Source organism: Glossina fuscipes, unplaced genomic scaffold, assembly GCF_014805625.2.
Source record: "Glossina fuscipes isolate IAEA_lab_2018 unplaced genomic scaffold, Yale_Gfus_2 28, whole genome shotgun sequence".
NCBI classification, from domain to species: domain Eukaryota; kingdom Metazoa; phylum Arthropoda; class Insecta; order Diptera; family Glossinidae; genus Glossina; species Glossina fuscipes.
In genome coordinates, this window is record NW_023998423.1 from 1,045,043 (window position 1) to 1,068,317 (window position 23,275).

The window sequence follows — 23,275 nt, forward strand, 5'->3', positions numbered from 1 at the left end:
AAATTAATATTTTCTTGCGAGCTAACTCATTGAAAAATGAAAAAACATTTCAAAAGTTGGAATCAGCTGTGCTTTTCTAATAAATGTTTGGTGTACGTTTTATTCGTACCGCAAAAGTTGGAATTTTCTAATAAATAATTGGTATAGGTTTATTTGCCGGCCTGTGTTCACATTCGAATTTCGGCTCCATTGCCTTAAAAATATATGAGTAAACTTTAAAATTTGTTTTTTTTGTCTCTTGATTCAAATTCCCTATCACCTATGGTACAGGACATATTAGAGTAGTGCGGATGTGTGTAACACGCTGAAGAGCTTAAGACACAAGCCGTGCTTTTTAATATAACTCTTACATATGTTAGGGTCCAAAACTTAGATCGAGTTTTGGTCTTAGCTTACTTCAGGTGCAGCAATTCTATCGCATGTCTGTAATTAATGAATAGAATTTCTGTGCAGAGGAAACATGGGCTAAATTTGTTGAGACCATTTCAATCTAATTTGGAGAAAGGCTTAAATGTTCAAAATGTTATAAAAGCAGGGAAAGTGGCCGGTTTTTTAAAATAGCAAAACCACAAGTATTAAAAAAATCCATTGCCCTGGGTGAGGCTCGAACTCACGACCTTAAGATTATGAGACTTACGCGCTGCCTACTGCGCCACCAAGGCTACGAGGTATCTGCTAATTGTTTCGTATTAAAGTCAAAATCAAGCATTAATTTTATAATGTACTGACGTTTACTAAATTCTAAAAGCGAGGATTACATACGTACATCCTTGCCAAAATGTATATGAAGTATATTTACTTTTAATCAGTCTGAACTGCTGAATACTTTTTCCCTTATGTGTATCACTGTACGCATAATTTGCATGTTGTTATAACTTTTTCGTTCACATAAGCAAATTGAAATAGAAAGTCGAAATATGGCGAGGTAATTATGCACAGTGCAAAGTCTGAAAAAAAACCCAATCGACGCATGATACATAAAAAAAGTAACTTTTAATTCTTAACAAGTACTAATGAGTAATTTGGAGGAATTATTTGACGTGATTGTGATCCATCTACAAACATGATCACAATAAGCAACAAAGTTCTGCTTACGTTTTTGTAGATATTTTACTTCAAGAATAATATTTCAAGGTCATCTAAAGTCCCGGAGTCGTAAAAAGCCAGACGACATACTTTCAATTACTACAAAATAATTAAATTAAAAACATTAAGACGGTGCCTACTCACAAAGAAAATTCTACTATATGTATGCATACTTAGCTTGTTGTTAACTACGAGCTTAGTTGCGTTCAAACGCCGGGGCTATTGAAATCGTAGCAACGACATCAAAGCTTTGTGATGCGTAAAAAAGCCATGACAGCTTTTTTAAGGCGTTTCATAAATATGCTTTTCCAAAAAAATTATACATAAAATACTTTTCCTTAGCCATACGGTACGCTATTTATCGAGCAAGGTTATTTTTTCTCTAGCGCAATCAAAAATGCATAAAACGAAAATACGCATACGTTCCGGGGCAGAGGCGCATTGAATTTTCGATATCTATACTAAACTAAACAAAAAAAACGTTTCCTTTTATTGTTCGTTTTTTAAATTGACTTGAGTTTTTCAAATATGTTATTGCTTCATTTGTCTTTAAATTTATTTATCGTTTCCAGTCAGCAATCCCCAACGTGTCCCTTTGGCGCAGAGGATAGCGCGTTGGACTTCTAATCCAAAGGTCGCGGGTTCGATCCCCGCAAGGGATGTCGGGAGGTAGTTCAGCAAGGCCTTCTTTTTGAATAAATAATTATTCAAAGTGTAAATTGTGAACGTTAAGTATATTTTACCGATCGATTTTTAGATTCGTCTCATGTCTTTAAATTACACAAATTGAAAGACGGAAATCTTTAAATTTTCATAACGGACTCATTGTTTTTAATATTCAGAAAGTATGAGACCTTCTAGAAAACCCCGGGGCGCTATAAAAGTAACTTCCAAAGAATTCATAGGTATTTCCTGAAATCGTGTATACAATTTTGGATGATTTTTAGGTTGTAATATTCGCACATTTTTTGTACATTTTTAGCTGGCTGAGTACAAACATGCTTGATGGGAAATATAATTAAAAATTTAATCACCACACAATAAAATCAGTGTTCAATGAAATATTTGCATCTCATCAAGTTTGAAATAACATTGATAAAGTGCTACATACAACGCTCTTTAGCCTGTGACATAGAGTTACGTCGTCACAGTTTAGGTGGTTTATATTGGTAATCGTGTTATTGTTGAAGATTACGTATTCGTCTTACATACACGTCCTTCTTAAATGTCCGCTTCCTACTGTATGATTGAATAATGAACTTCCACAGCTCCCTTAATTAAATATTTTCATCAAAAATCGGTTTAAAAAATATAAGTCTCCTCGCTTACCTGGAATGGCTCGTAGAATAGATTTTCAACGCCTTTTTTAAATCCCACTACCAAGACGTGAGAATTGCCCAATACATATAAGCCCAATACCAAGACATAAATTTGTTTTACCGTCTGTCCAACATTATGTCTGCCAATATCGCGCACGAGTTGATCCCTTGAAGGATATTTGAAAGCTTAACTAACGCAAAACTTGATATAAGAGCACCTCACGCTCGCGGTCGGCATGTACAGGAGGAATTATTTGACGTGATTGTGATCCATCTACAACCATGATCACAATAAGCAACAAAGTTCTGCTTACGTTTTTGTAGATATTTTACTTCAAGAATAATATTTCAAGATCATCTAAAGTCCCGGAGTCGTAAAAAGCCAGACGACATACTTTCAATTACTACAAAATAATTAAATTAAAAACATTAAATTGAGACGGTGCCTACCATTTGTCTTCCTTTTCTATGGGTACGAAAAAAACTCACAAAGAAAATTCTACTATATGTATGCATACTTAGCTTGTTGTTAACTACGAGCTTAGTTGCGTTCAAACGCCGGGGCTATTGATATCGTAGCAACGACATCAAAGCTTTGTGATGCGTAAAAAAGCCATGACAGCTTTTTTAAGACGTTTCATAAATATGCTTTTCCAAAAAAATTATACATAAAATACTTTTCCTTAGCCATACGGTACGCTATTTATCGAGCAAGGTTATTTTTTCTCTAGCGCAATCAAAAATGCATAAAACGAAAATACGCATACGTTCCGGAGCAGAGGCGCATTGAATTTTCGATATCTATACTAAACTAAACAAAAAAAACGTTTCCTTTTATTGTTCGTTTTTTAAATTGACTTGAGTTTTTCAAATATGTTATTGCTTCATTTGTCTTTAAATTTATTTATCGTTTCCAGTCAGCAATCCCCAACGTGTCCCTTTGGCGCAGAGGATAGCGCGTTGGACTTCTAATCCAAAGGTCGCGGGTTCGATTCCCGCAAGGGATGTCGGGAGGTAGTTCATCAAGGCCTTCTTTTTGAATAAATAATTATTCAAAGTGTAAATTGTGAACGTTAAGTATATTTTACCGATCGATTTTTAGATTCGTCTCATGTCTTTAAATTACACAAATTGAAAGACGGAAATCTTTAAATTTTCATAACAGACTCATTGTTTTTAATATTCAGAAAGTATGAGACCTTCTAGAAAACCCCGGGGCGCTATAAAAGTAACTTCCAAAGAATTCATAGGTATTTCCTGAAATCGTGTATACAATTTTGGATGATTTTTAGGTTGCAATATTCGCACATTTTTTGTACATTTTTAGCTGGCTGAGTACAAACATGCTTGATGGGAAATATAATTAAAAATTTAATCACCACACAATAAAATCAGTGTTCAATGAAATATTTGCATCTCATCAAGTTTGAAATAACATTGATAAAGTGCTACATACAACGCTCTTTAGCCTGTGACATAGAGTTACGTCGTCACAGTTTAGGTGGTTTATATTGGTAATCGTGTTATTGTTGAAGATTACGTATTCGTCTTACATACACGTCCTTCTTAAATGTCCGCCTCCTACTGTATGATTGAATAATGAACTTCCACAGCTCCCTTAATTAAATATTTTCATCAAAAATCGGTTTAAAAAATATAAGTCTCCTCGCTTACCTGGAATGGCTCGTAGAATAGATTTTCAACGCCTTTTTTAAATCCCACTACCAAGACGTGAGAATTGCCCAATACATATAAGCCCAATACCAAGACATAAATTTGTTTTACCGTCTGTCCAACATTATGTCTGCCAATATCGCGCACGAGTTGATCCCTTGAAGGATATTTGAAAGCTTAACTAACGCAAACTTGATATAAGAGCACCTCACGCTCGCGGTCGGCATGTACAGCCACTTATGCAGTTTGCAAGTCAAAAAATTAATAAGTCTGTCGATAGCATTGCAGACGTTCACATTATCAACATATTCTGCAAAAGTTCGTTTAATAAAAAAGCCTTCTTCATGCGATGTTAAGCTTGTTTAGGAATAAATATGGAACTCGTCATTTGTCCTTTCTGTCTTCAACTATTGTTAATTCCATTTCATGGTTACCTAATATATTAAATCAAGTTGTTCAGATGGAACTTAGAAGTTGTTTGTAAATATATTTGAGAATGGTAACCATATGCATGAACAGATTTGTAATAAGTTACGCATTTGAAAAGAAAGCATTGTGTGTCCCTTTGGCGCAGAGGATAGCGCGTTGGACTTCTAATCCAAAGGTCGCGGGTTCGATCCCCGCAAGGGATGGTAATAACCTGTGCAGGTTACAAGCCGCTTTTTTTTCAGAAATATTTTTTTAAAAAAGAAAAAATTTAAATAAAAAACACTCCCTAGCTCGTACCCCAGATGGGACTCGAACCCACAATCCCCGGCTTAGGAGGCCGATGCCTTATCCATTAGGCCACTGGGGCTCCTAAAAGTTTGGAAATTAAGTATAATTAATAACTGTGGGTATAGGCAACCCGACGAAACTTTCTAAAGAGGCATCTCCTCCCAATAATTTCCAAGTGCGTTTCACACATCACGTTACACCTAAAGAGTTCAACTGATATTTGCATAACTTACATTATCTTTCCCTACAAAGCTCACCTTTTTATTCGATATTTTTAATCTTGGGCAGAATGAAAACCAATCGTTTATTTAAGTTTTGTTAAATTCGAACAGTAAGTATTGAAATATGTCGCCTATATGTTTCATTTAATTAATTCATACATATTCAAACACTGTGTTTTTGTCGGTTTCGCCATCTTTTAGATTATCTTACATAATTTTGCAATAAAACTATTTGCGCCTTTTTATTTGTTACCTGTTAACATATATTATACAAAGGAGGATGTAAGGCTTGTTTTTTGTTCTCTTAAACATAAATGCGATTCTATTATTTTTTTCTTTATTAATATTTATTCCGCCCGCTTTATTTTTGCAAGGAAGGTGGCAAATTTCTTTCAAGAACGTTAGTTTTTAGGCGCAACTTTTCTACGTTGGTTGCACTGGCAAGCAGCTCATCATCTGCTAAACGTTCTGCACGATTTTCTTGAATAGATTCTGTAAGAGATAAGAACATTCTTTTTTGCAAATGAGATAATACATCTTTCCCTATCTACTCCATACTTACTGCTGTATGGTGTATACTTATCCGATAGTAAATTTTCCAAGTTATAACCTATAAAGCCTATAACTCCAGCTATAGGCAAGGTTATATAAACAGCGTTTCGCCGCAGCACAGCCATAATTATCGGCCACATTTCTTTTACTTTCGATTTTTTATAAGGAAATTTTAACAAAATTCAGTATCTTATTTTTACATTTGTTTTGCTTACAATAACAATCACATAAACTGCAGTCTAATAATTCTTCTTTTTCTTTACAATGCAATCATCGCAAATGGACACCATACCGGTTAAATATTGCTTTACTTATTTCAGTGGTTTGGAAAGAGAAGTTAGCAATAATTTTCTTCGCTTAATAGAATTTCTTATAATCAAACACATAAACTTCTTTAGTTATTTCCCGTCCGTCTAATTTACGGCAATTTATTACAAGTATTTAATATATTTTTTTTTAACAATAAATGCAAAGACGGAATGAAGGATCTTTTCGAAAAATTTACTTAGCATCTTTTGCCTCCTTGGCATTTTGTAAAGACTGAGTAATAAATAATTTCGCCAAAGACTGCGAGCAAAATTGTGACATGTGCTGTGAGTAAGTGTTAATCTGTCCCGATGTAATGGTAGCATTAAGCCTTGGCGGTACTGGTAAAGGTCGAAATTGTTTTAAGACTTCCTCTTCGGGTATGGGAGGTTCTCCTTTGGAAACACGCATAGCATTATCAGCAGCCTGTTTAGCCAAGGCACGATGTTTTTCCTGCAAGAAATTTATAAATTAATTGCTTTGCAATCATTTTTTTCACCACAACTTACTGTTTCCTGTTTGAAGACTGCCTGCTGGTATTTATTGTAACGTGTTGATTCCTGATATAGTTCATCAACACGTTCGATTAAGCAACGCATATGATTCTCTAATACCGAAGCAGTAGCCAAATCAAGGAAATTGTGTCCTTGCTCTTCAGGCATCATTTCGCTTAGCTCACTCATCATTATATTGGTTAAAGGCGAATTTTTAATTACGATTGGAATTTCCACAAACAAACGTTCGTAGCCCACTTTTAGATTGCGCAAAGCCTCTGGGGTGAATTCGTTATCCTTATACATTTGTATTGCTTGCGGTGTTAAGCGATAGGCTTTCAAGCACAGGAAACCGCGACTTGACTTTTGTGTGTCATAAACTACCACCACTGATTCTTCAATACTGGTTTGATAATGAAATTGCGATTCCAATAGTGCCACAGATAAAAAGTTGCCGACGTTGGCACTTTGATACCAGCCTACATGAAAATGGTCAACATTTACGCGACGCAAGCGCCTCATCATAGTTAACTGATACATTTCCTCATCCATTGTCTCGTCGTCGCTTTTGGGAAACGGAAAACAATTCGTAATTTCAAGGCATTTGTCAACTACCAGACCAAGAAGAGCACCTTGTGCTAAATCCATAGTGCTAGATTCCTCATGACAATGCTTGACAATTTTCATCACTGCCTAAACGCCAAAAAAAAGTATCAAATTTTCGAAATTGTTAAAATTTTTTCACAAAAAATTCTTTACCAAACCATCACATTGAACGTAATTAATAGTATTATCAACCACTTCCTCTGTTTTACGGCCCCGATTTCCGCGATTGGCCATATTATTTCAATCAAAATAACTGATATTAAAACCGTATGCAGCAAAAATGAGCAAAGAAATTGTCTACGCTTTTAATTAAATAAGAATGTAACCAAATTTTGAAATTAAATGCGACCACGTTTCGTTTAATTAAATCACGTAAAAAAATCTCAAGCTTTTGTATATCATCTAACGGCTCTGGCAAATTTTCAATATTGGACGTAAAATAATAATTAAAGAAACGAAGAAGACATTAAAAAAGGTTTTTGTAAAGAATCGTTTAAGGTAAAGTTAATATGGCATTACAAGGTTCTTAAATATGTGTAATGCGATTGGAAAAAATTCGCTAACTTCAGTGTACAAGCTTGTTAGAATGTTATTCGATACGATCAGCCGTTTATTGGTTATAAACTGCTCAATTTAAATATCGGAGATTCATAAGCAAGAAATGGTTTTGTGTGTTTTACATATTTACAGCGAAAATGCTTTCTAGAAAATTATCCGTTTATTTAAATAATTTGATTAATATATTATGAATGATTCAAAGAGGAAAGAAAACAGTTTATTAAATTCTACTAATAATGGATTCTATTTATAAGTAATTTTGTAGTCCTTTATTTATTTAGTGACATCCCAATGAAAATTTTGGGTATTTAAAAAACGGGCTTAGTTGTAATGCTGGCAATCCTATGTACAAAAAGTTCATATGGTTTCTTGAGAATTATAAATAAACAAAAATGAATTCTCTTTTTGGAACAAAGTAAGTTGCTGGTGATACTGCATAACGAGGACTAACGTACAACGGCTTGTAAACAAATTTGAAAGGCAAATTGCCGAGTTTACCGTAAGTTGAGTTAACTTTTTCCTTTCACTCTTTATCTTTCCCATCATATTTATTATTTACTAAAATTAACCTTTCTTCATTTCTTCCTTTTTATTTTAAATGTTTTCTATCAGGAGAAAATATTCTAAGAGAAATATTTATTCTTAAATCTGTAAAGATAATTTTTTTTACTTTAGATCTAACAAAATTGGAAATTAATATTTTTTTAATCTTCTAATAATCTACTCTTTGTTAACACATTCTCTCTCTACTCCACTTTAGATTTCGTTGCCCCAATTGCAAACAATTTATTAAATATATAAAAGTTAATACAAAAATGAATCCTCTCTTGGAACAAAGTGAACACTTGCTTGCTCTTAAAGGTAGTCGATGCAAAGTTAGTATTACAAACGAAAACTTTAGTTGATTTTACTTTTCTAGTTATGCGCCTCACTCGTCCTACTTTGGTGGGCCCACAAGTTATCACCTGCGAGCCAAAAGATTTGCCACATTTCAGCTTAAGACAAAGTCTGGAAAATGAGGGAACGACAGTAGCAGGTGCGGAAACTTTGGCCGTTGGTCAATTTATGTTATTACCTCAATCGTTCGGTAATATTTATTTGGGTGAAACATTCTCCAGTTATATCTGCGTACACAACTGCACTTCACATACGGTCGAGGGTGTTTCTGTTAAAGCTGACTTGCAATCGAATAGTACACGTATTAGTTTACCTATACATGAAAATAAGTCGAAACCAGCGACTTTAGCGCCCGATGAGACCTTAGACGACGTTATACGTTATGAAGTCAAAGAAATAGGGACACATGTGTATGTTTTTCTTTAAAGGTCTTCGATTTTTTTAAATGTAATTTATTTATATTTCTATCTGCAGTCTGGTTTGCGAAGTTAATTATGTCACCTTGGCCGGTATAGCGCAATATTTTCGGAAATTTTTTAAATTTCAAGTTCTTAAGCCTTTGGACGTTACTACTAAGTTCTATAATGCCGAAATGGACGAAATCTATCTAGAAGCGCAGATACAAAATATCACCACTGGGCCATTTTGTTTAGAAAAAGTAGAATTAGATAGTTCGGAACAATATACCGTAACAGCTTTGAATACTTTGCCCAACGGGGAATCAGTGTTTACTTCGAAGAACATGTTACAACCTAAAAATAGTTGCCAGTTTCTCTATTGCATCAAGGTGAGGGCAATATTAAAAATATATTGAATTATTCACAAAAAGAAAGGTAATTTTGCAGCCTAAGCCTGAGATAGCCAAGGATATTAATTTGCTTAGAATGGCTAATAATGTAGGTAAACTGGATATAGTGTGGCGTTCGAATTTAGGCGAAAAAGGACGCTTGCAAACAAGTCCTCTCCAAAGATTGGTAAGAAAATGCGTAACGTTTCTCCTAATAAAACGGTCTAAAGTCTTCTTTTTATTTCTTTTTTACTCAAATAGCCTTTTGAATATAAGGATGTGCGCTTAGAAATTGTAGAAGCGTTGAATATCGTTAAAATTGGAGAGTCTTTTACATTCCTGTGCAGAATCACAAATACCACTGATCGCCCTATGGATTTAATAGTAAAGTTACCAACAATTTTGGATTTCAATTGTCCGTATACCGGGTCAGCGGAATTCTGCTTAGGTCCTCTGGACCCAACCCAACAGAGAGAATTTCCTTTGACAATATTTCCTACCAAATTGGGTTTGATTAAAGTTTCGCCTTTGATATTGATTAATACCCTTAAACAGGAGCAGTATACCATTGCCAAGGTGGTAGACGTGTTTGTAGTCGATGATGATTATTATGAAGATGAAACCTTTCAAATGAATAAATTTGTTAGATACAGTGCCTCCAAACCACAACATGAAGATCAATCCCTACAATTGCAAGTGGTTTAGAGGGATTTCAATAATTCTCAAATAATAAAAAAACTTCCAAAATCTAAAATTTATGACAATTCAATCTTGTCGTAGAATATAGTGTGTGTGGTCTGCATCTCTCTCTCTGACCGTTTTTCCATATTGTATCAATAACATGCGAAAATACTGTTAACTGTCACAAGCATACCGTTACATTGTCGTTCGTTTCAATGAAGCCATGTATCTTGAATGTGTATGTATGCTAGTTGCAAATGGAAAAAAAAAGTGCTTCTCATAAGCGGCAATCCAAGTGTAAGCAAAAGCATTATTAATAATTTATTTTTACGCACATGCATGCTTAAAGTCTTGTCCAGAAACATAGACAGATACAAACTCTCTAAGCCATGCAAATGTGTTTTATTCAAATTTTTATTTGTACAATTAAAATTTATGGTTCATGCTAAACCGAAACGCATGCATGCATGGATTTGTTGTTCAATCATAATATCCCCACACGCATGTATATATATATATATATATATATATGTATATATGTAAGGAATATATAAACATAATTTATGTTATCATTAGCTTTTTTCTTGGCTTTTAGCGATACGTCTGCGAATGTGTGTACGTATGCGTAAAGAGAAATTTAAGATTTCACAAATCTTTTTTTGTCGCCTGGTTTTTTTTTCGAAATTTATTTGAACGGAAATGCTCCAGTCGCACAAGCGATATTGCTGCGTTAACGGTAACACATTTGCATATCGTTTCTTTTTGTCTCTCTGCATTTAATGGTTTCTTCTTCTGCTATCGGTATATAACCATAAAAGAAAATTTAATTGCCTCTTGTATTAATTTTAGTGACATTTATATACTTTGCTTGTAGTAAACCAACGCAGTAAAGAGAAAAATTAAAAAAAAACTGTTATCATTAATTCCAAACGTTTGTAATAGGTATGGAATTTTTTATTATACACATTTCGCTTAATCTGCAGGTAACGTTATCTTATTTTTCTTTCAATGATTTACTCTTTTTTTCTCTCTTTTCTTTTCATTAATTAAATGCGTAGTGCTAATTTAAAATTTATTGGGCTTGTTACGAAAGCTGTTTCTATATGATTATTTGTGTAACAAATGGTTATAACGGTTGTTGGTTATTACTACTTTTTCTATGTGGGGATTGCCGTATCTCTGCCAAAACAGCCCTGCTGTATTGGGTTTTTTGTTAACGTCTCTGACTTTCTAATTAATAAGATCTCAGCCTCCACTACTATGTTAAAAACGACTTGTAGCTGCCGCAAGTACAAATACGAATACATATCCAACTACACATGTTCAAAAACGCTAAACATGTAAACCATTCAAAAAAAAGATGGCAAATGATAGGATTTGGAGGGCATAGACGAATACTTCCAAGTGGAACGCTAGCTACTTATCCTGGTACCTATCTTATCCTTCGGGGGCAGAATAACTTTTGGGATTATATTTAAGTGTAGTGGGATTATATTTAAGAGTGTTTTCTATACCACGTCTAGCTATTGTATACCGAGGGTGACCTCTAAATCTTGATATATCGCTTGAACAATTGTTTAATTAATTATTTAATTTCATCTTTTTCTTCCTTAAATTATGTGAAAAACTGCACTGATCTACTACATCTGACAAACATTCAATAAAAACGCAGAAAAGTTAAAAACGACATGTGCTTTCCATTTCAACTTATATATAATATAACTTATATAGTATTAAAATTGTTACCAAATTTATTTATTAAGAATTATATAAATGTACAATTTAATATTGGCGTAAATTGCGAGAGAGTAGATATACAAAATTACAAAAAGGTAAGCACCCGCTGCTTTCTCGTTCTATAATAATAGTATATCATATCTAGATTACAGTTACATTCTTTATTATATTACAATAACAATGACTTTATCAATCCTAATCCCCCCAATACCGTGATCGGCAATAAAAGCAAGTTTATCGTAATACCATAAGCGCGTTCCGTAATGTGGTCTTGTTGTGTAGTTGTTCTAAATCTTATCTTTTGCTTATGTTGCGTAAATTTCAACAAAGTGTCTTAATCTGTAAAGAGAATTTGGCATAAAATTATAAACAACATATTGAAATGTCAAAAAGCGGTTTTTAAATTGTTTAAATTTTCATTAATATATTAATGAACAAGCGCACGAGCTCAATATTTTATTTTGTATTCTTAACTGATACGAAGGTGGTGGGAAAAGATTTTATAAAATAAAGGGTAACCAACTCTTTGGCTACCAAATAGCCCTGAGAATTACGGTACTTACCAATAACGAAGTTATTTTTTGAAGAAAGTGACAATACGATTTAAAGGAAGCTTTCTTAAAGGTTTTCGAACATATTGTTGCGCACGGAAATGTCTCGTTTGACTTTTTTCCGTTTCATATTTTTTATTCGCATTGTTGACAGACTATTTTCAGATAACTCCCATCGTTTGAAAACTTTAGAAATTGTTAATTCGTTTCATGCTGCTGCTGCTGGTGTTGTAGAAGTTTGGCAAAGTTTTCTAATTAAGATTTTTTTCATTTTTTCGATTTAGAAGGGTTCCGATTTTACCCGTAACTTTTTGATTTCAATTTCAAAACCATGGCATTCCCACCACTTAAATCTTGCTCTACGCAGCACATATAGACCTGGTGGGAATGCACTGCCAACCAGCGGCCCTTTAATGGGGTCAAAGCTGTCACGGAGCCGCTTTCACGCTATCTCGGGGTGGATCTTTATGGATGGAGTGTTGATCATCGTTATATCGGTCTATGTACCTCCGTCTTCGCCTAAGATTGGAGGTTTATATGCCATCACCGTGTGGCTTCATATAGAACCATGCCTTGCAAAAAGCGGCGCTTCTTCTATCGTTCTAACATAACCGCTAGTAGGTTACCTGGTAGTTTCTAATTCCAGGGATTTGGAATGCCTGTTGCTCAAATATGCCCAAGCCAAACAACTGAAGACAGTGTGCTGCGCACCGTCGCAAAATTTCCATGACTAGTGAAAAATTGGGTTAGGATGAAATTAACTTCTCTTCTCTGTTTCCTCCCCATTCATTGTTCTACGTTTGCGATCGGGGTGTAGGTCCATCTTTGTTTCGAATAAACCCGATGGAGCTTACTTTAGCTTAAAGCTTTCGATTATACAGAGCATTTCTTCACTTGGACGGCATGTTTTTCTGAATTTTCTAGGTAAAATAATAAATACGCTGCATATTGATATCTTTAGGACGTCAGTGTATGCAACATCTAGACGGACTTGACTTTTCTTTATACCGATCGATTCAGAATCTAAGTTTGTCTGTTCGTCTGTGCGTCCTGGTTTTTTTTTTGCTTTGACCCAATCACGAACGTTATTGGAAATAGTTCGGATTGGGCCATTTCTAATTTAAGGTCTTATTTTCAAGGGTTGTTAAATGAAAATCAGCAGCGACCAGTGGCTCAGTATAATGCTTGTACTTGTTTTTACAATTGTTTCGATGTGTTAAGGTGCCACCACCACTGCTGGGTTTCTACTCGGTTTAAATTTTTCCGTTGTTCCGAAAACGACAAAAGTGAAGTTTATACCCAATGTCGACATGACAACAAGTTTTGTCAAACAGCGTTTTGTGGTTGTCAGTTCTCCAAAGTGATAAGGATTTTGTGTTAGAGACGACATCAACATTTCAAAAGCGAGGAGTTATTGACTGATGTATTATGGCAATCGACTTGTAATTAACGAAAAAGAATAAATTTTCAATGTTTTTGTTTGGTGATGCAGGTGCAAGTACAGTTTGCTATTTTCATCTGGTTGAAAAACTCCGTCCACAGCTTTTTTCTAAGGTCCTCAGAACTTTAGTGAAACCTCAGGGTAAATATCCTGGTTTTTAAAGGTTTTTCTTATTTCTTTTACTTATTTAATTTTTTTCGGTGAAAATTGTAACTGAACCTTGTCACCTTATGATGTATTGACTTTATTAACTTTATTGCTGTAAATGTATGGTAATTGTTTTGCTTCCCACATTCATTCGGGAAGTATTTTGTATACATATTACCCTGAAAACTAACTCAAGGTATTTGCACCACACACATAAAGGCATCCTCTTGTGCTGTACAGCAATAACAGCAACCGTAGTAAATCTATGCTCATACCATCGAATATTAATTGAGCGGTGGCACGCAATGACCAAATGTCCATTTTGATTAATTGCGAAATAGAAAACGAAATAATACGCAAAAAATTATTGCCGACATAAACTCGCCGATGCAAGCATATACACAAACACAAGCACACATGCACAGTGTCACATACAAATGCAGAGGCAGGCAGACATACTGCTTACACATATTAAATCGGTTGTTTCGAGGCTAACACTGCATTTAACGGTAGGTTTTTGGCATCATTAGGTGGAGGATTATATTTAAGAAAAATAAAAAAAGAGCAAAACAACACCAACAAGCACAACTTGAACGTTAAACATGGGCAAATTGTAACACACAATCAACACATTTTGTCAACGTATGCGATTTGTACAATTTTATAAACTAATCTCCGCGCAGCCATTTCCAGACATATTTCATCACACACACACACACACACACACACACACACACACACACAAACATATACACATTTATGCCGCTTTTTGTATATTTAGTTGCACACGACAAAAGTAAATGCGTTGGCTGACCAACCGTGGCTGTTGTGCTGTGCGTGCCAATTGGTGATATCGTTTATTGTTGCTGCTGCCGCTGTTGCTGTTGTTGTTGCTATTGCTGCTGTTATTGTTGTATTAACAACAACTTACATGCAGATACAACATTAGATTGTTGACTTTTTTCTTCTTCTCTAAAGTGGGCAAATCGCCTTTTCTTCTGTTGCTATCTGTCCGTCCATCCGATTGCCTGGATTTTTTGGTTCATATGTACAGCATGCGGTACCATCGCTACTGAGTATTTGTTACATTTCGTTTTTTTTTTTGTGCTTGTTCTTGTGTCTTTATAAAACTTATTAAAGTTTCCGCTTGCCATGCTGTTCTTCTCCACTTTTCTGTCCCCAGTACCGGTGCACTGATCATTTGGAACAGTAGCAACCAAAGTAATCATATGTTGGTACACGCTATTCGTGTCCGTGTGTGCAAATATGTGTATGTTTGTGTTTGCTTGAGTGTATGTGTTTAATATTGATCAGAAAAGTTACCAATGATTTGATTCCTGGGGGGTATTTCCACATGATCGTATTGAACGATCGACATTAACGATAAAATTATACAGTAACAACAACAAAGACGCTGAATTTTTCAATTGAAGATTTCAAAAATGGAAAGAAAAAAAGAAACATTGTTTTCTATGAATATTTTCAAGAGTAAAAAACGAGATTCCAAGCGTTGGTTATTGTGCTTTGATTTTGGAACAAAAAAAATTAAACCTTATAAATGTGGATATTGTTAGTTTTTCGCTAAAGATCCGTCATAAAAGGGATTAGAAGCGATCCAATTTTATTAAAAAATCGTACGGTTGGACCTAGGCAGATTACTTTGCTGGGGCTAATAGGGCGTTTAAAGAGCAGTACTAGAGTTCTTTTCGCACATATCGAGAAATTGTTGGATTCCTAAATGGTCTCATATTATAACTTCTGTCAAGCGACATATCCGCCATCAGGAAGGGAAAAAGAAGTTACAGCTTAACTTGATATTTTGATCAGTAGATGCTTTCGTACTCAATAAAAAAAGGAAAAAAATGTAGAGATTAATTTTAAAAACGTTAAAGTCGGGCAAGATTGACATGATAAGTGTAAGTGTAGCAAAATTAATGTTTTTGTCAAAGATCCTATTCTTATTTATCTATTTTCATCATAAAGTACTGAAAATGGTAGTAAGTTGCCATATAAACGCTTAGCCCTACAAGGTGTGGGGTGCGAAAAATAACCTTACGTGATCCAAATTTGGTACTGTTAATTTCTAAACTAAATCACTATCGTGGACTTATTTTCATCAAAAAAATTAAAAAATATATCTTTTTGTTTTATTTTTTATGAGAATCCTTATAAGGGATGGGATCAGAAAGACAAACTTATCTGATCTAAATTTGGTGCACAGCTGGTTTTTATCTCACTATGCATCAATTTTTTTCCAAAATTAATCGTTTTCCTATTTATAGCATTTTATCTCGTAAACAAGGGGGTATAAAACATCAGCCCATCCGAACATTTTACATAAATTTACTATGACGAAACTCTATTATTCAGCGATTTTTGTAGAAAAATTTAGAAAGTTGATATTTTTTTCGTATCAGGATTCTTTTAAAATAAGGGGAGAGAGAGGTCGTAAAAGTGATCCGTTCAATCTACTTTCTATAGCGTTCAGCCTCATGTCAGTGTACTCGACTTGGTTAATATATCTGGAAAGGTGCGACCAGTGAACTTGAACGTACGAATACAACGGCAGACAATAGACGAACACACGTGTCTAAATCGATTGAGGAAATGCTCCTGAATCGATCAGTATAACAACAATTGGATCTTTCTTAGCCGCTTCTTTATGTTACATACATACACAAGCGGCTTGCGGCCGCTTGTGTCTATATTTGGATTTCCTTTGCATAGTACGATCAACAAATAAGGAGGAGTTTTCACTTAAACGGATGCTTAACTTATTTGTCCCGTGCACTGCCTTTGACAGTCGATGGAGTTTCATGTCAATATACTCAGTTGTTATAGATTTACAAATGTTTTTCGTAAATCTAGAAGAATCTTTCACAAGGCTTTTTGTAACGTTGGAGGTTACGTCGTAAAAAAATGCTTGCATGTAGTACAGAGACTTTCTAAAGAAAGTCGAGAATGAGTTCAAGGCGAACAATGTCCCGGAGGACAGCCAACATTTACCAACGAAAGCCAGATAAAGGCGACCACGAAGTTGATGCTGCAAAATTTTCGATTGCCAGTTAGAAAGCTTGGGGGCATTTCATTGTACCTTGCGGGTTGTCATTGTTGTCTGTGACATATTTTGTGCTCCAAACATATCAATTTCGTAAGCAATTTTTTCCCTTAATTTATGAACGTATGACTTCTGATTGCTCACCAAACCGAGAAAACGCCCCTAGAGGAAAGTATTTAAGGCTATTTCGAAGAAAGACTTCTCTAATTGTTTCGAGGATTAGAAAAGACGTTGGCTTAAGTGCATTGTGTAAGGCGGAGAGTATTTTGAAAACGTAGAAATTGACTTTCAAGAATAAGAAAAGATTTTTTATTTTATAAACAATCACAGGAGTAATCTGACTCATTTAAAAAATGAACAAAAATAAGCGAAAAGTGTTAAATCAACAAACACGTAGCTGGTTCCAATGCTTCGAATGTTTACGGAATTAGGTTGATTTGAGACAAGTAACAAAGTGATATCATCGTTATCTTAAAAAAGAATAAAAAACGAAAAAATTAAATTTCTAACACACTATAATTTCGTGTGGGCGGGGCTCATTTTTCGTTTGTTCGCAGAATAGAAGTGGAAATTCATATCGTGTGTCTGTTGTAGTTCACGGGCAAAGTACAGTCCTGTATCTGTCCAAAACCTTCTATTTGATACCCGTATTAACATATCAGCTGATGAAGTAAAAGTGAATCCATCACGATTTGACGCCCGCGATATTTCACTTAGGATTAACGTAATTAAGCGAAAATGAATTCCCACCTTGTGAGGTCCATAAAATGTATTTTGGAATTAATGCATTTTTAGATAGACAATAAAGTCTTCACGTGAGGAGTGCGCAGAATAATTTTCCACATTCTGTCTTTTTTACCTTATGAGTAATAAGCAGAAAATGTAAAAAAAAAAAAAAATAAAAATTTGATCAGTTACTACTCAGTGTGCATTTTGCATTTTTGCGCCCGAATAGTAGGGTACGCCACAAAGAAAATAGAGTCAATTTCAGTCTTCTATCTTTTACGATGTATGATTAGTGAAGAAAAACTCACAAATTTTAATTAGAGAAATCGAACTTTAGTTTAGTTTACAATTCACTGCGAATGTGTCTTTCGACCGGTTTTTCCCATTTTCAGTGCCAACCTGGGTGCGAGAATGTATGCAACAGACATTAAGCAAACGAACAGACGGACCTGCTTAAATGGAATTAGAATTTGAGGCTGATCGAGATAATATATACTTTGTGGGATCTGAAGCTTCTTTCTGGGTATTGCAAACGTTTCGATAAACTGAATATACCCCCCATCCTTCGAATACAAGGTCATACAAAACGTGCGAGATGCTAAAAAAGTATATATATATTCTTGACTAGTACCAATTTCTAAATCGGTTTAAGCATGTGCCTCTTTGCTGTCTGTCTGCGGTAAACATTCTCCTAAACGCAAAAATGCAGCAATCGGTCTTAAATTAGGCAAATTACTTTAAGACGATCAATATTCTGCTTCAGTGTCGATGGATTGATCTTGGACGACGACTTCTTCAATTGTCGTAGTAGGTCCACTTTTCTTTGCCAGTCACAATACGCCACAGAAAACTCTTCTTTTTTTTGCGGGCAAGCGATGAAACCACAATGTTGAAAATGTTCGAAGTACATTTTCAGTCAATTCCCATGGGAGGCATTTTCCATCTTTCCAAGTCTTTGAGAGTTTGAACTTGGTGTTCGTCCTAAAAGTCTTGCAATTCATTGTCTTTGAAATTTTTTAGCCCCCCAGGCACTATCGCCTTAAGCTTTTAAAAGTGTTTGATAGCGGGCGTAATTTAGATTGTTCCTTGATTAGCGTCTGCATACAGTGAATAACTCAGTCGTACTAAATGGAAAAATGTTATTTTATGTAGGCGAAGGTCAAAACCGTCGAATTTAACTGTTGCGACTATTGGTACATTGTTTTGCATTTTCAGCAATAGATGTTGCCGATCAAAATACTGGCAAGCATCGCCGTACAAATGCGATTCCATATGGTATTGAACTCATTCTGCCAAGTTTTTGCCAATAAATGTGTTGTACGAAAGTGAAGTCAAGTAAAAATGCAATTCCCTAATAATTCGACATAATTTTTATCGAATTCTATATTCGAATTCTATGTAGAATGCGATAAAGACCGTCTGGAGCTGTACTTTTGTAGTTGCGTTACTTAGAAAAGTTGGTCTGCGATATTTTATGAGAAGTAAATCAACGCATCGGACGTAAGAAATAATAAATTTCAAAATTTTAAAATTCAAATTATGTTTTAGAAATAATCCCTTAGTATTTGGATAACAGTATATTTATCAGGTTTCGACTTCAAGACTGTAAGAGGTTTCAAATGCTTTTGCATCATTACTTGGAACATAACTTATGAGCCAAAGCAGGATTGTTTAGAAAATCACGCGCCCAATTTTTATTATGTACATCATAGCAAGAGCATCAAAAAAATCAACAAGAACAAGCACGTTTGATTTGAAGATGGCCGATATTGACTCCCTGCTGTGGTACGTTACAAATTGCTACCATTTACGTTATGCGAGTGATTTTAGGATTTTCTTTCTTTGTTTTATTCCATATTTTGTAGTTGCCAGTGATTCTCCTTTTGTATTTGTTTCGTCTTCACTGTTTACCGCTTTTACTGTTTATTGTTTATTGTTTTGAGTAAAAGCTACTGCTGTTGGCTAAAAAACAGAAGAGAAAAAAAATCAATCGCAATATAATTTGTGTACGTTTTCCTTTAGCAAATACTGAGATAAGAGTGCAGCGCATGGAATTCAGTTAATATTTGTGTTAATGTATTAAACATACATGCATATATATAGTTAATCAAGAAACTGAATGCTTCTGCCAACACACAATTTCAATCTGGTATCGTCTCACTAGTCAGTAAGTGTATTACTTAGTCAAGTAGTTAGCTAATCTACTACCCAGCCAGCGAGACAGTCAGTCAGTTAGCCATTCAGGCTCCTAGCCAGCCAGCCATGTAGTCAGTGAACGAGTCGACCAGTTAACTAGTCAACTAGGCAAACATTGCAGTAAAACAATCATGGACGTCAATTTATTTGTTAATGTGTGCCCACCACCTTTTGCTTTGAGACATCGGTAAACGTGTATATCAGTAAATGAGTGCATTAACGTCTTGATCGAATGCCAAACTGTGCCCCAGTTGACGACAGTTTGACTGCAATTAACAAGGCGCGTACTAAAGTGACGAACAGTGCCTTAGTTTATGAATGCTAGCTTTAATTGGTGCAAGATGAGCCGCGCTGCGTTCGCTATTTGCGCTTTCAGCTTCTTTTTTCGCTCTATCGTTTAACTATGTATTGAAGCGGCAAACATCTGAAGCTAATAGTTTTATAGAGCATTTCAACTGGAAACATTTCCCCAAGTCCCAGGCCAGGCCAAGCCAACTGAGGCTATGCCATTGCTTAACGCATTTAGTGGTATTTAGAGGCTATCTGTTAAGAAGTTACCTCTCGGTAAGAGCATCTAAGTGTGTACGTGTTTGTTTATATGCGTTTATAGTAATTGTGATTCATATCCTCTGCACTCATAACGTTTGCAAGGAAACGAATCATTAAAAGTAAAGTCTCCGCAATGAAATTAGATGATCTCCTATTTTTCTTTTATTTACATCGCCAGACAATTGCTAAAAACATTTTCATTCTGTCTAATGGCTTAAAATTGAAATGTTTGCTTTAAGTTCTTATTATTGTTGGCGTTGTTGTAATTCCGTAATTTACGACTGTTTTTTATTTCTCGCGTTACGTTTTGTTTTTCTTTATGTGCCAAGCGTTGGTTGAGCATGCAATTAATGTTTATGTCTCTGTATGCTTTTAAGCTGTTTCAAGTGCATTTGAGAGAAGTGAAAAAAAAGAAAAAGAATTTTAAGTAAAAAAAAAAAATTGAAAAAATATATAAAATGGAAAACTTTATGCAACTAGCAAACACGGCACGTTTTGTTTTTTTTTTTTCTAATTTTTTTGCTGTTTTTAAACCTATACATACATACGTATATGTTGATATATTTGATGCATGTAGTCTTTCTAATGGGAGGCGCTTCGTCGTTAGTTCGCCATACATTAAACGTATTTTGCACTTTGCATTGAATTAGAGTAGGCTTGACTATCGTCATCGCTAATTGCAAATGCGACTCTATGTGATAGTGTTAAACAATAATAATAATAATAATAATAATAATAATAATAATAATAATAATAATAATAACAACAACAACAATCATAATAATAACAACAAAGTTTTTATTGCATTTTCGAATTACACACATATTTAAAAAGCTCATGCAAGGCGAGAGCACAAGCATTCATGCATAAATACATGTTCGCATGCATACGCATACAAAAACGAAGCTGACATATTAATGACTTTGAAAAGAATCTACAGATACGAAAGCGTAATTAAGAAAAATGAAGGGTTTTTCTTTTGTTGTTGTTTTTTTCTAATAAAAAAGGCCATCTCTTGCTAAAGGCCTCTCTAACGATTCTTAATGAAAACTATTTAATTTCCTTTATTCTTTTACATACAAAAGCCGAACTTTTTTATGACATTTTCTTCATCTCCCTATGCACATAATTACTTAGCATTTGTATTAAAAAATGTCGCATTGGATTTTGTGTAATTGAAGTGAATTTTTGCGAATTCCATATTATATAATAAAGTTATAAATTATTACGTCGTCTAGCGTGGGCATCAAATTCCTGTAATAATTCTGTTCAAGTCACTCTGTCACACCTACACTGACTGACATTTAGAACGCACGAAGACATTTTTATTATGTGGCCAAAATTTCTTTGGCTATTCAATATATTTCTTGCTAAAGGGTAGTCTCAGCGCACATAATGCAAACGTTATATCGTATTACTCATTCTCGGACAATAGAGGGATAAGACAGATCTCTACATCACTTGTCGTACAAGAATATATTAAATTTGAGTGATGCATGTAACATCCAAGTGGACTTAAAAAGGACTCCCTGTTATTATACCTGGCGACTACAGCTGGTCCGTCCGTCTGTTAGTGTTGTTTTTGTGTGCTCAACCTACAGGCCGCCGTTCCCGACGTACTTCGATGAAATTAGCTTAAAAATAAATGGTTCCGATCGAGTAACTGCCTTGACCACTTTCCACGTAAAACTTGTGTTAAAAAGTCATATGAATAACTACACAGGAATGTAAGGTCCATGATCTACTCGAGTCTATTTTTTTAGGTACTATTTCAAAAGTAAACTTATAAAATGATTTATAAAAATTGCTAAGTTTATGTGAGATTACCAATTATCAGAAAGTTTTGACGATTGATCTTCTTCATTGAGAAAAAAAAATTTGGATGTCAATTCTGTTCTTAGGTTGTCGACACCATATTCGTCACTTGCTCCATTTTGTTGCATTTGCTTCTTTCATAAGTTTCGATGTTAAAATATTAAATCTCAGGTTCATCTTCATATACGATATGTGAAGGAAAATTAAAACACTTTATCGGAATACCGAACCCTGATATTTTCGTCATTCTTTACCTTTATTGTTTCCATGGGCGTAAGTCGGTTGGTTTCTTTACATGAGCATCTTAAGAGATGTCCCAGTATTCTCTTCTCTTACTATTTTCGCTTGTTCTTTGCCTGTAAACATGTAAACTTGGAGCTTCTTCGCACTTCTTCGGTTAGTGACAGATTTACTATCGATATAACGATATGCAGGGGATCGACAAAATAACCTCCCGTGGGCGAAAGCCAAAATTAATCGATAGCCGTAGATTAACAATAAAAAGGATTGTGGCGAGACAATATAAAACTACCGCGGCGAAAGTGACAGCCGAACTCAAGTTTCGGTTGGATGAAATTGTTGAAGGGCCGTGATGTAGTTCGATGTGTCATCGTTCGTTATTGTTTCCTAAAAATGGCCGGTCTTCTGTATGGAGACTCCTAAACCACGCACACAATCTGGGCTGTCTGCTTACTACTGTCTAGCATGGCGCAGATTCTGTTATGATTTGGTCGGCCATAGAAACGTATTTAGCTTTTATTCTCGCTCAAATCACTGCCCGGATTACTGCGAATGAATATCTCGACAAAGTAAATGATCAACTTCTTACTGTGGCCAGCACATTGCTGTGGTCATGTGCACAGCCCAAAGGTTTCAGTCCGGCTTCGCAGAGCATCCTGGTCAGCAAAACCACCGAACCTCAACATAACTGAACCGTTACGGAGAGTTTCAGAGCAGAAAATGAGGGGCAGGTTTCCATCTCCGACATCATTGAAGCAATTGGCGGATGTTTGGCATCAGAATGGACCATCTCGTTCTTTTATTTAGATATATCGGTTCTATGGGGACAAATTGATTACAAAAATAAAATTAATTTTCATCCTAGTTTGCCAATACTAATAAAAAAAAAATTGTGGATCTTTTGAAGCTTTTTCTCG

The 23,275-nt window shown here is 35.0% G+C and overlaps 3 protein-coding genes and 5 non-coding genes across 8 annotated transcripts; 4 read left to right on the top strand and 4 right to left on the bottom strand.

Annotated features, from left to right (window-relative positions):
* Nucleotides 1-589: 589 nt before the first annotated feature.
* Nucleotides 590-662, bottom strand: Trnam-cau. Its single transcript has one exon. It is a non-coding gene; the product is annotated as a tRNA-Met (tRNA).
* Nucleotides 663-1,675: 1,013 nt separating this feature from the next.
* Nucleotides 1,676-1,748, top strand: Trnar-ucu. The gene has a single exon. It is a non-coding gene; the product is annotated as a tRNA-Arg (tRNA).
* Nucleotides 1,749-3,339: 1,591 nt separating this feature from the next.
* Trnar-ucu lies at nt 3,340-3,412 on the top strand. Its single transcript has one exon. It is a non-coding gene; the product is annotated as a tRNA-Arg (tRNA).
* A 1,226-nt stretch (nt 3,413-4,638) lies between these two features.
* Nucleotides 4,639-4,711, top strand: Trnar-ucu. The gene has a single exon. It is a non-coding gene; the product is annotated as a tRNA-Arg (tRNA).
* A 91-nt stretch (nt 4,712-4,802) lies between these two features.
* On the bottom strand, nt 4,803-4,875 carry Trnar-ccu. The gene has a single exon. It is a non-coding gene; the product is annotated as a tRNA-Arg (tRNA).
* Nucleotides 4,876-5,232: 357 nt separating this feature from the next.
* On the bottom strand, nt 5,233-5,807 carry LOC119636752 (small integral membrane protein 12). The gene is made up of 2 exons (XM_038032340.1): nt 5,580-5,807; nt 5,233-5,509 (listed from the first exon to the last, which is right to left on the bottom strand). The coding sequence occupies exons 1-2, from the start codon at nt 5,707-5,709 to the stop codon at nt 5,379-5,381; spliced, it is 261 nt and encodes an 86-aa protein (XP_037888268.1). The 5' UTR covers nt 5,710-5,807; the 3' UTR covers nt 5,233-5,378.
* Nucleotides 5,808-5,962: 155 nt separating this feature from the next.
* On the bottom strand, nt 5,963-7,295 carry LOC119636515 (eukaryotic translation initiation factor 3 subunit H). Its single transcript, XM_038031900.1, has 3 exons — nt 7,129-7,295; nt 6,385-7,062; nt 5,963-6,328 (listed from the first exon to the last, which is right to left on the bottom strand). The coding sequence occupies exons 1-3, from the start codon at nt 7,207-7,209 to the stop codon at nt 6,071-6,073; spliced, it is 1,017 nt and encodes a 338-aa protein (XP_037887828.1). The 5' UTR covers nt 7,210-7,295; the 3' UTR covers nt 5,963-6,070.
* Nucleotides 7,296-7,878: 583 nt separating this feature from the next.
* LOC119636422 (probable trafficking protein particle complex subunit 13 homolog) lies at nt 7,879-10,376 on the top strand. The gene is made up of 6 exons (XM_038031745.1): nt 7,879-8,032; nt 8,294-8,394; nt 8,453-8,840; nt 8,905-9,217; nt 9,276-9,404; nt 9,479-10,376. Exons 2-6 carry the CDS (start codon nt 8,349-8,351, stop codon nt 9,920-9,922), a joined length of 1,320 nt encoding a protein of 439 aa, XP_037887673.1. The 5' UTR covers nt 7,879-8,032; nt 8,294-8,348; the 3' UTR covers nt 9,923-10,376.
* Nucleotides 10,377-23,275: the final 12,899 nt, after the last annotated feature.

Bases quoted from the DNA above. Each gene is read 5' to 3' on its own strand.
- LOC119636752 (XM_038032340.1), bottom strand. From the start codon at position 5,709: ATGTGGCCGATAATTATGGCTGTGCTGCGGCGAAACGCTGTTTATATA. The intron at 5,510-5,579 runs GTAAGTATGGAG...TATCTCTTACAG, and splicing joins TAAGTATACACCATACAGCA to AATCTATTCAAGAAAATCGT.
- LOC119636422 (XM_038031745.1), top strand. From the start codon at position 8,349: ATGAATCCTCTCTTGGAACAAAGTGAACACTTGCTTGCTCTTAAAG. The intron at 9,218-9,275 runs GTGAGGGCAATA...GTAATTTTGCAG, and splicing joins AGTTTCTCTATTGCATCAAG to CCTAAGCCTGAGATAGCCAA. The intron at 9,405-9,478 runs GTAAGAAAATGC...TTACTCAAATAG, and splicing joins CAAGTCCTCTCCAAAGATTG to CCTTTTGAATATAAGGATGT.
- LOC119636515 (XM_038031900.1), bottom strand. From the start codon at position 7,209: ATGGCCAATCGCGGAAATCGGGGCCGTAAAACAGAGGAAGTGGTTGAT. The intron at 7,063-7,128 runs GTAAAGAATTTT...TTTGGCGTTTAG, and splicing joins ACGTTCAATGTGATGGTTTG to GCAGTGATGAAAATTGTCAA. The intron at 6,329-6,384 runs GTAAGTTGTGGT...AATTTCTTGCAG, and splicing joins CAGTCTTCAAACAGGAAACA to GAAAAACATCGTGCCTTGGC.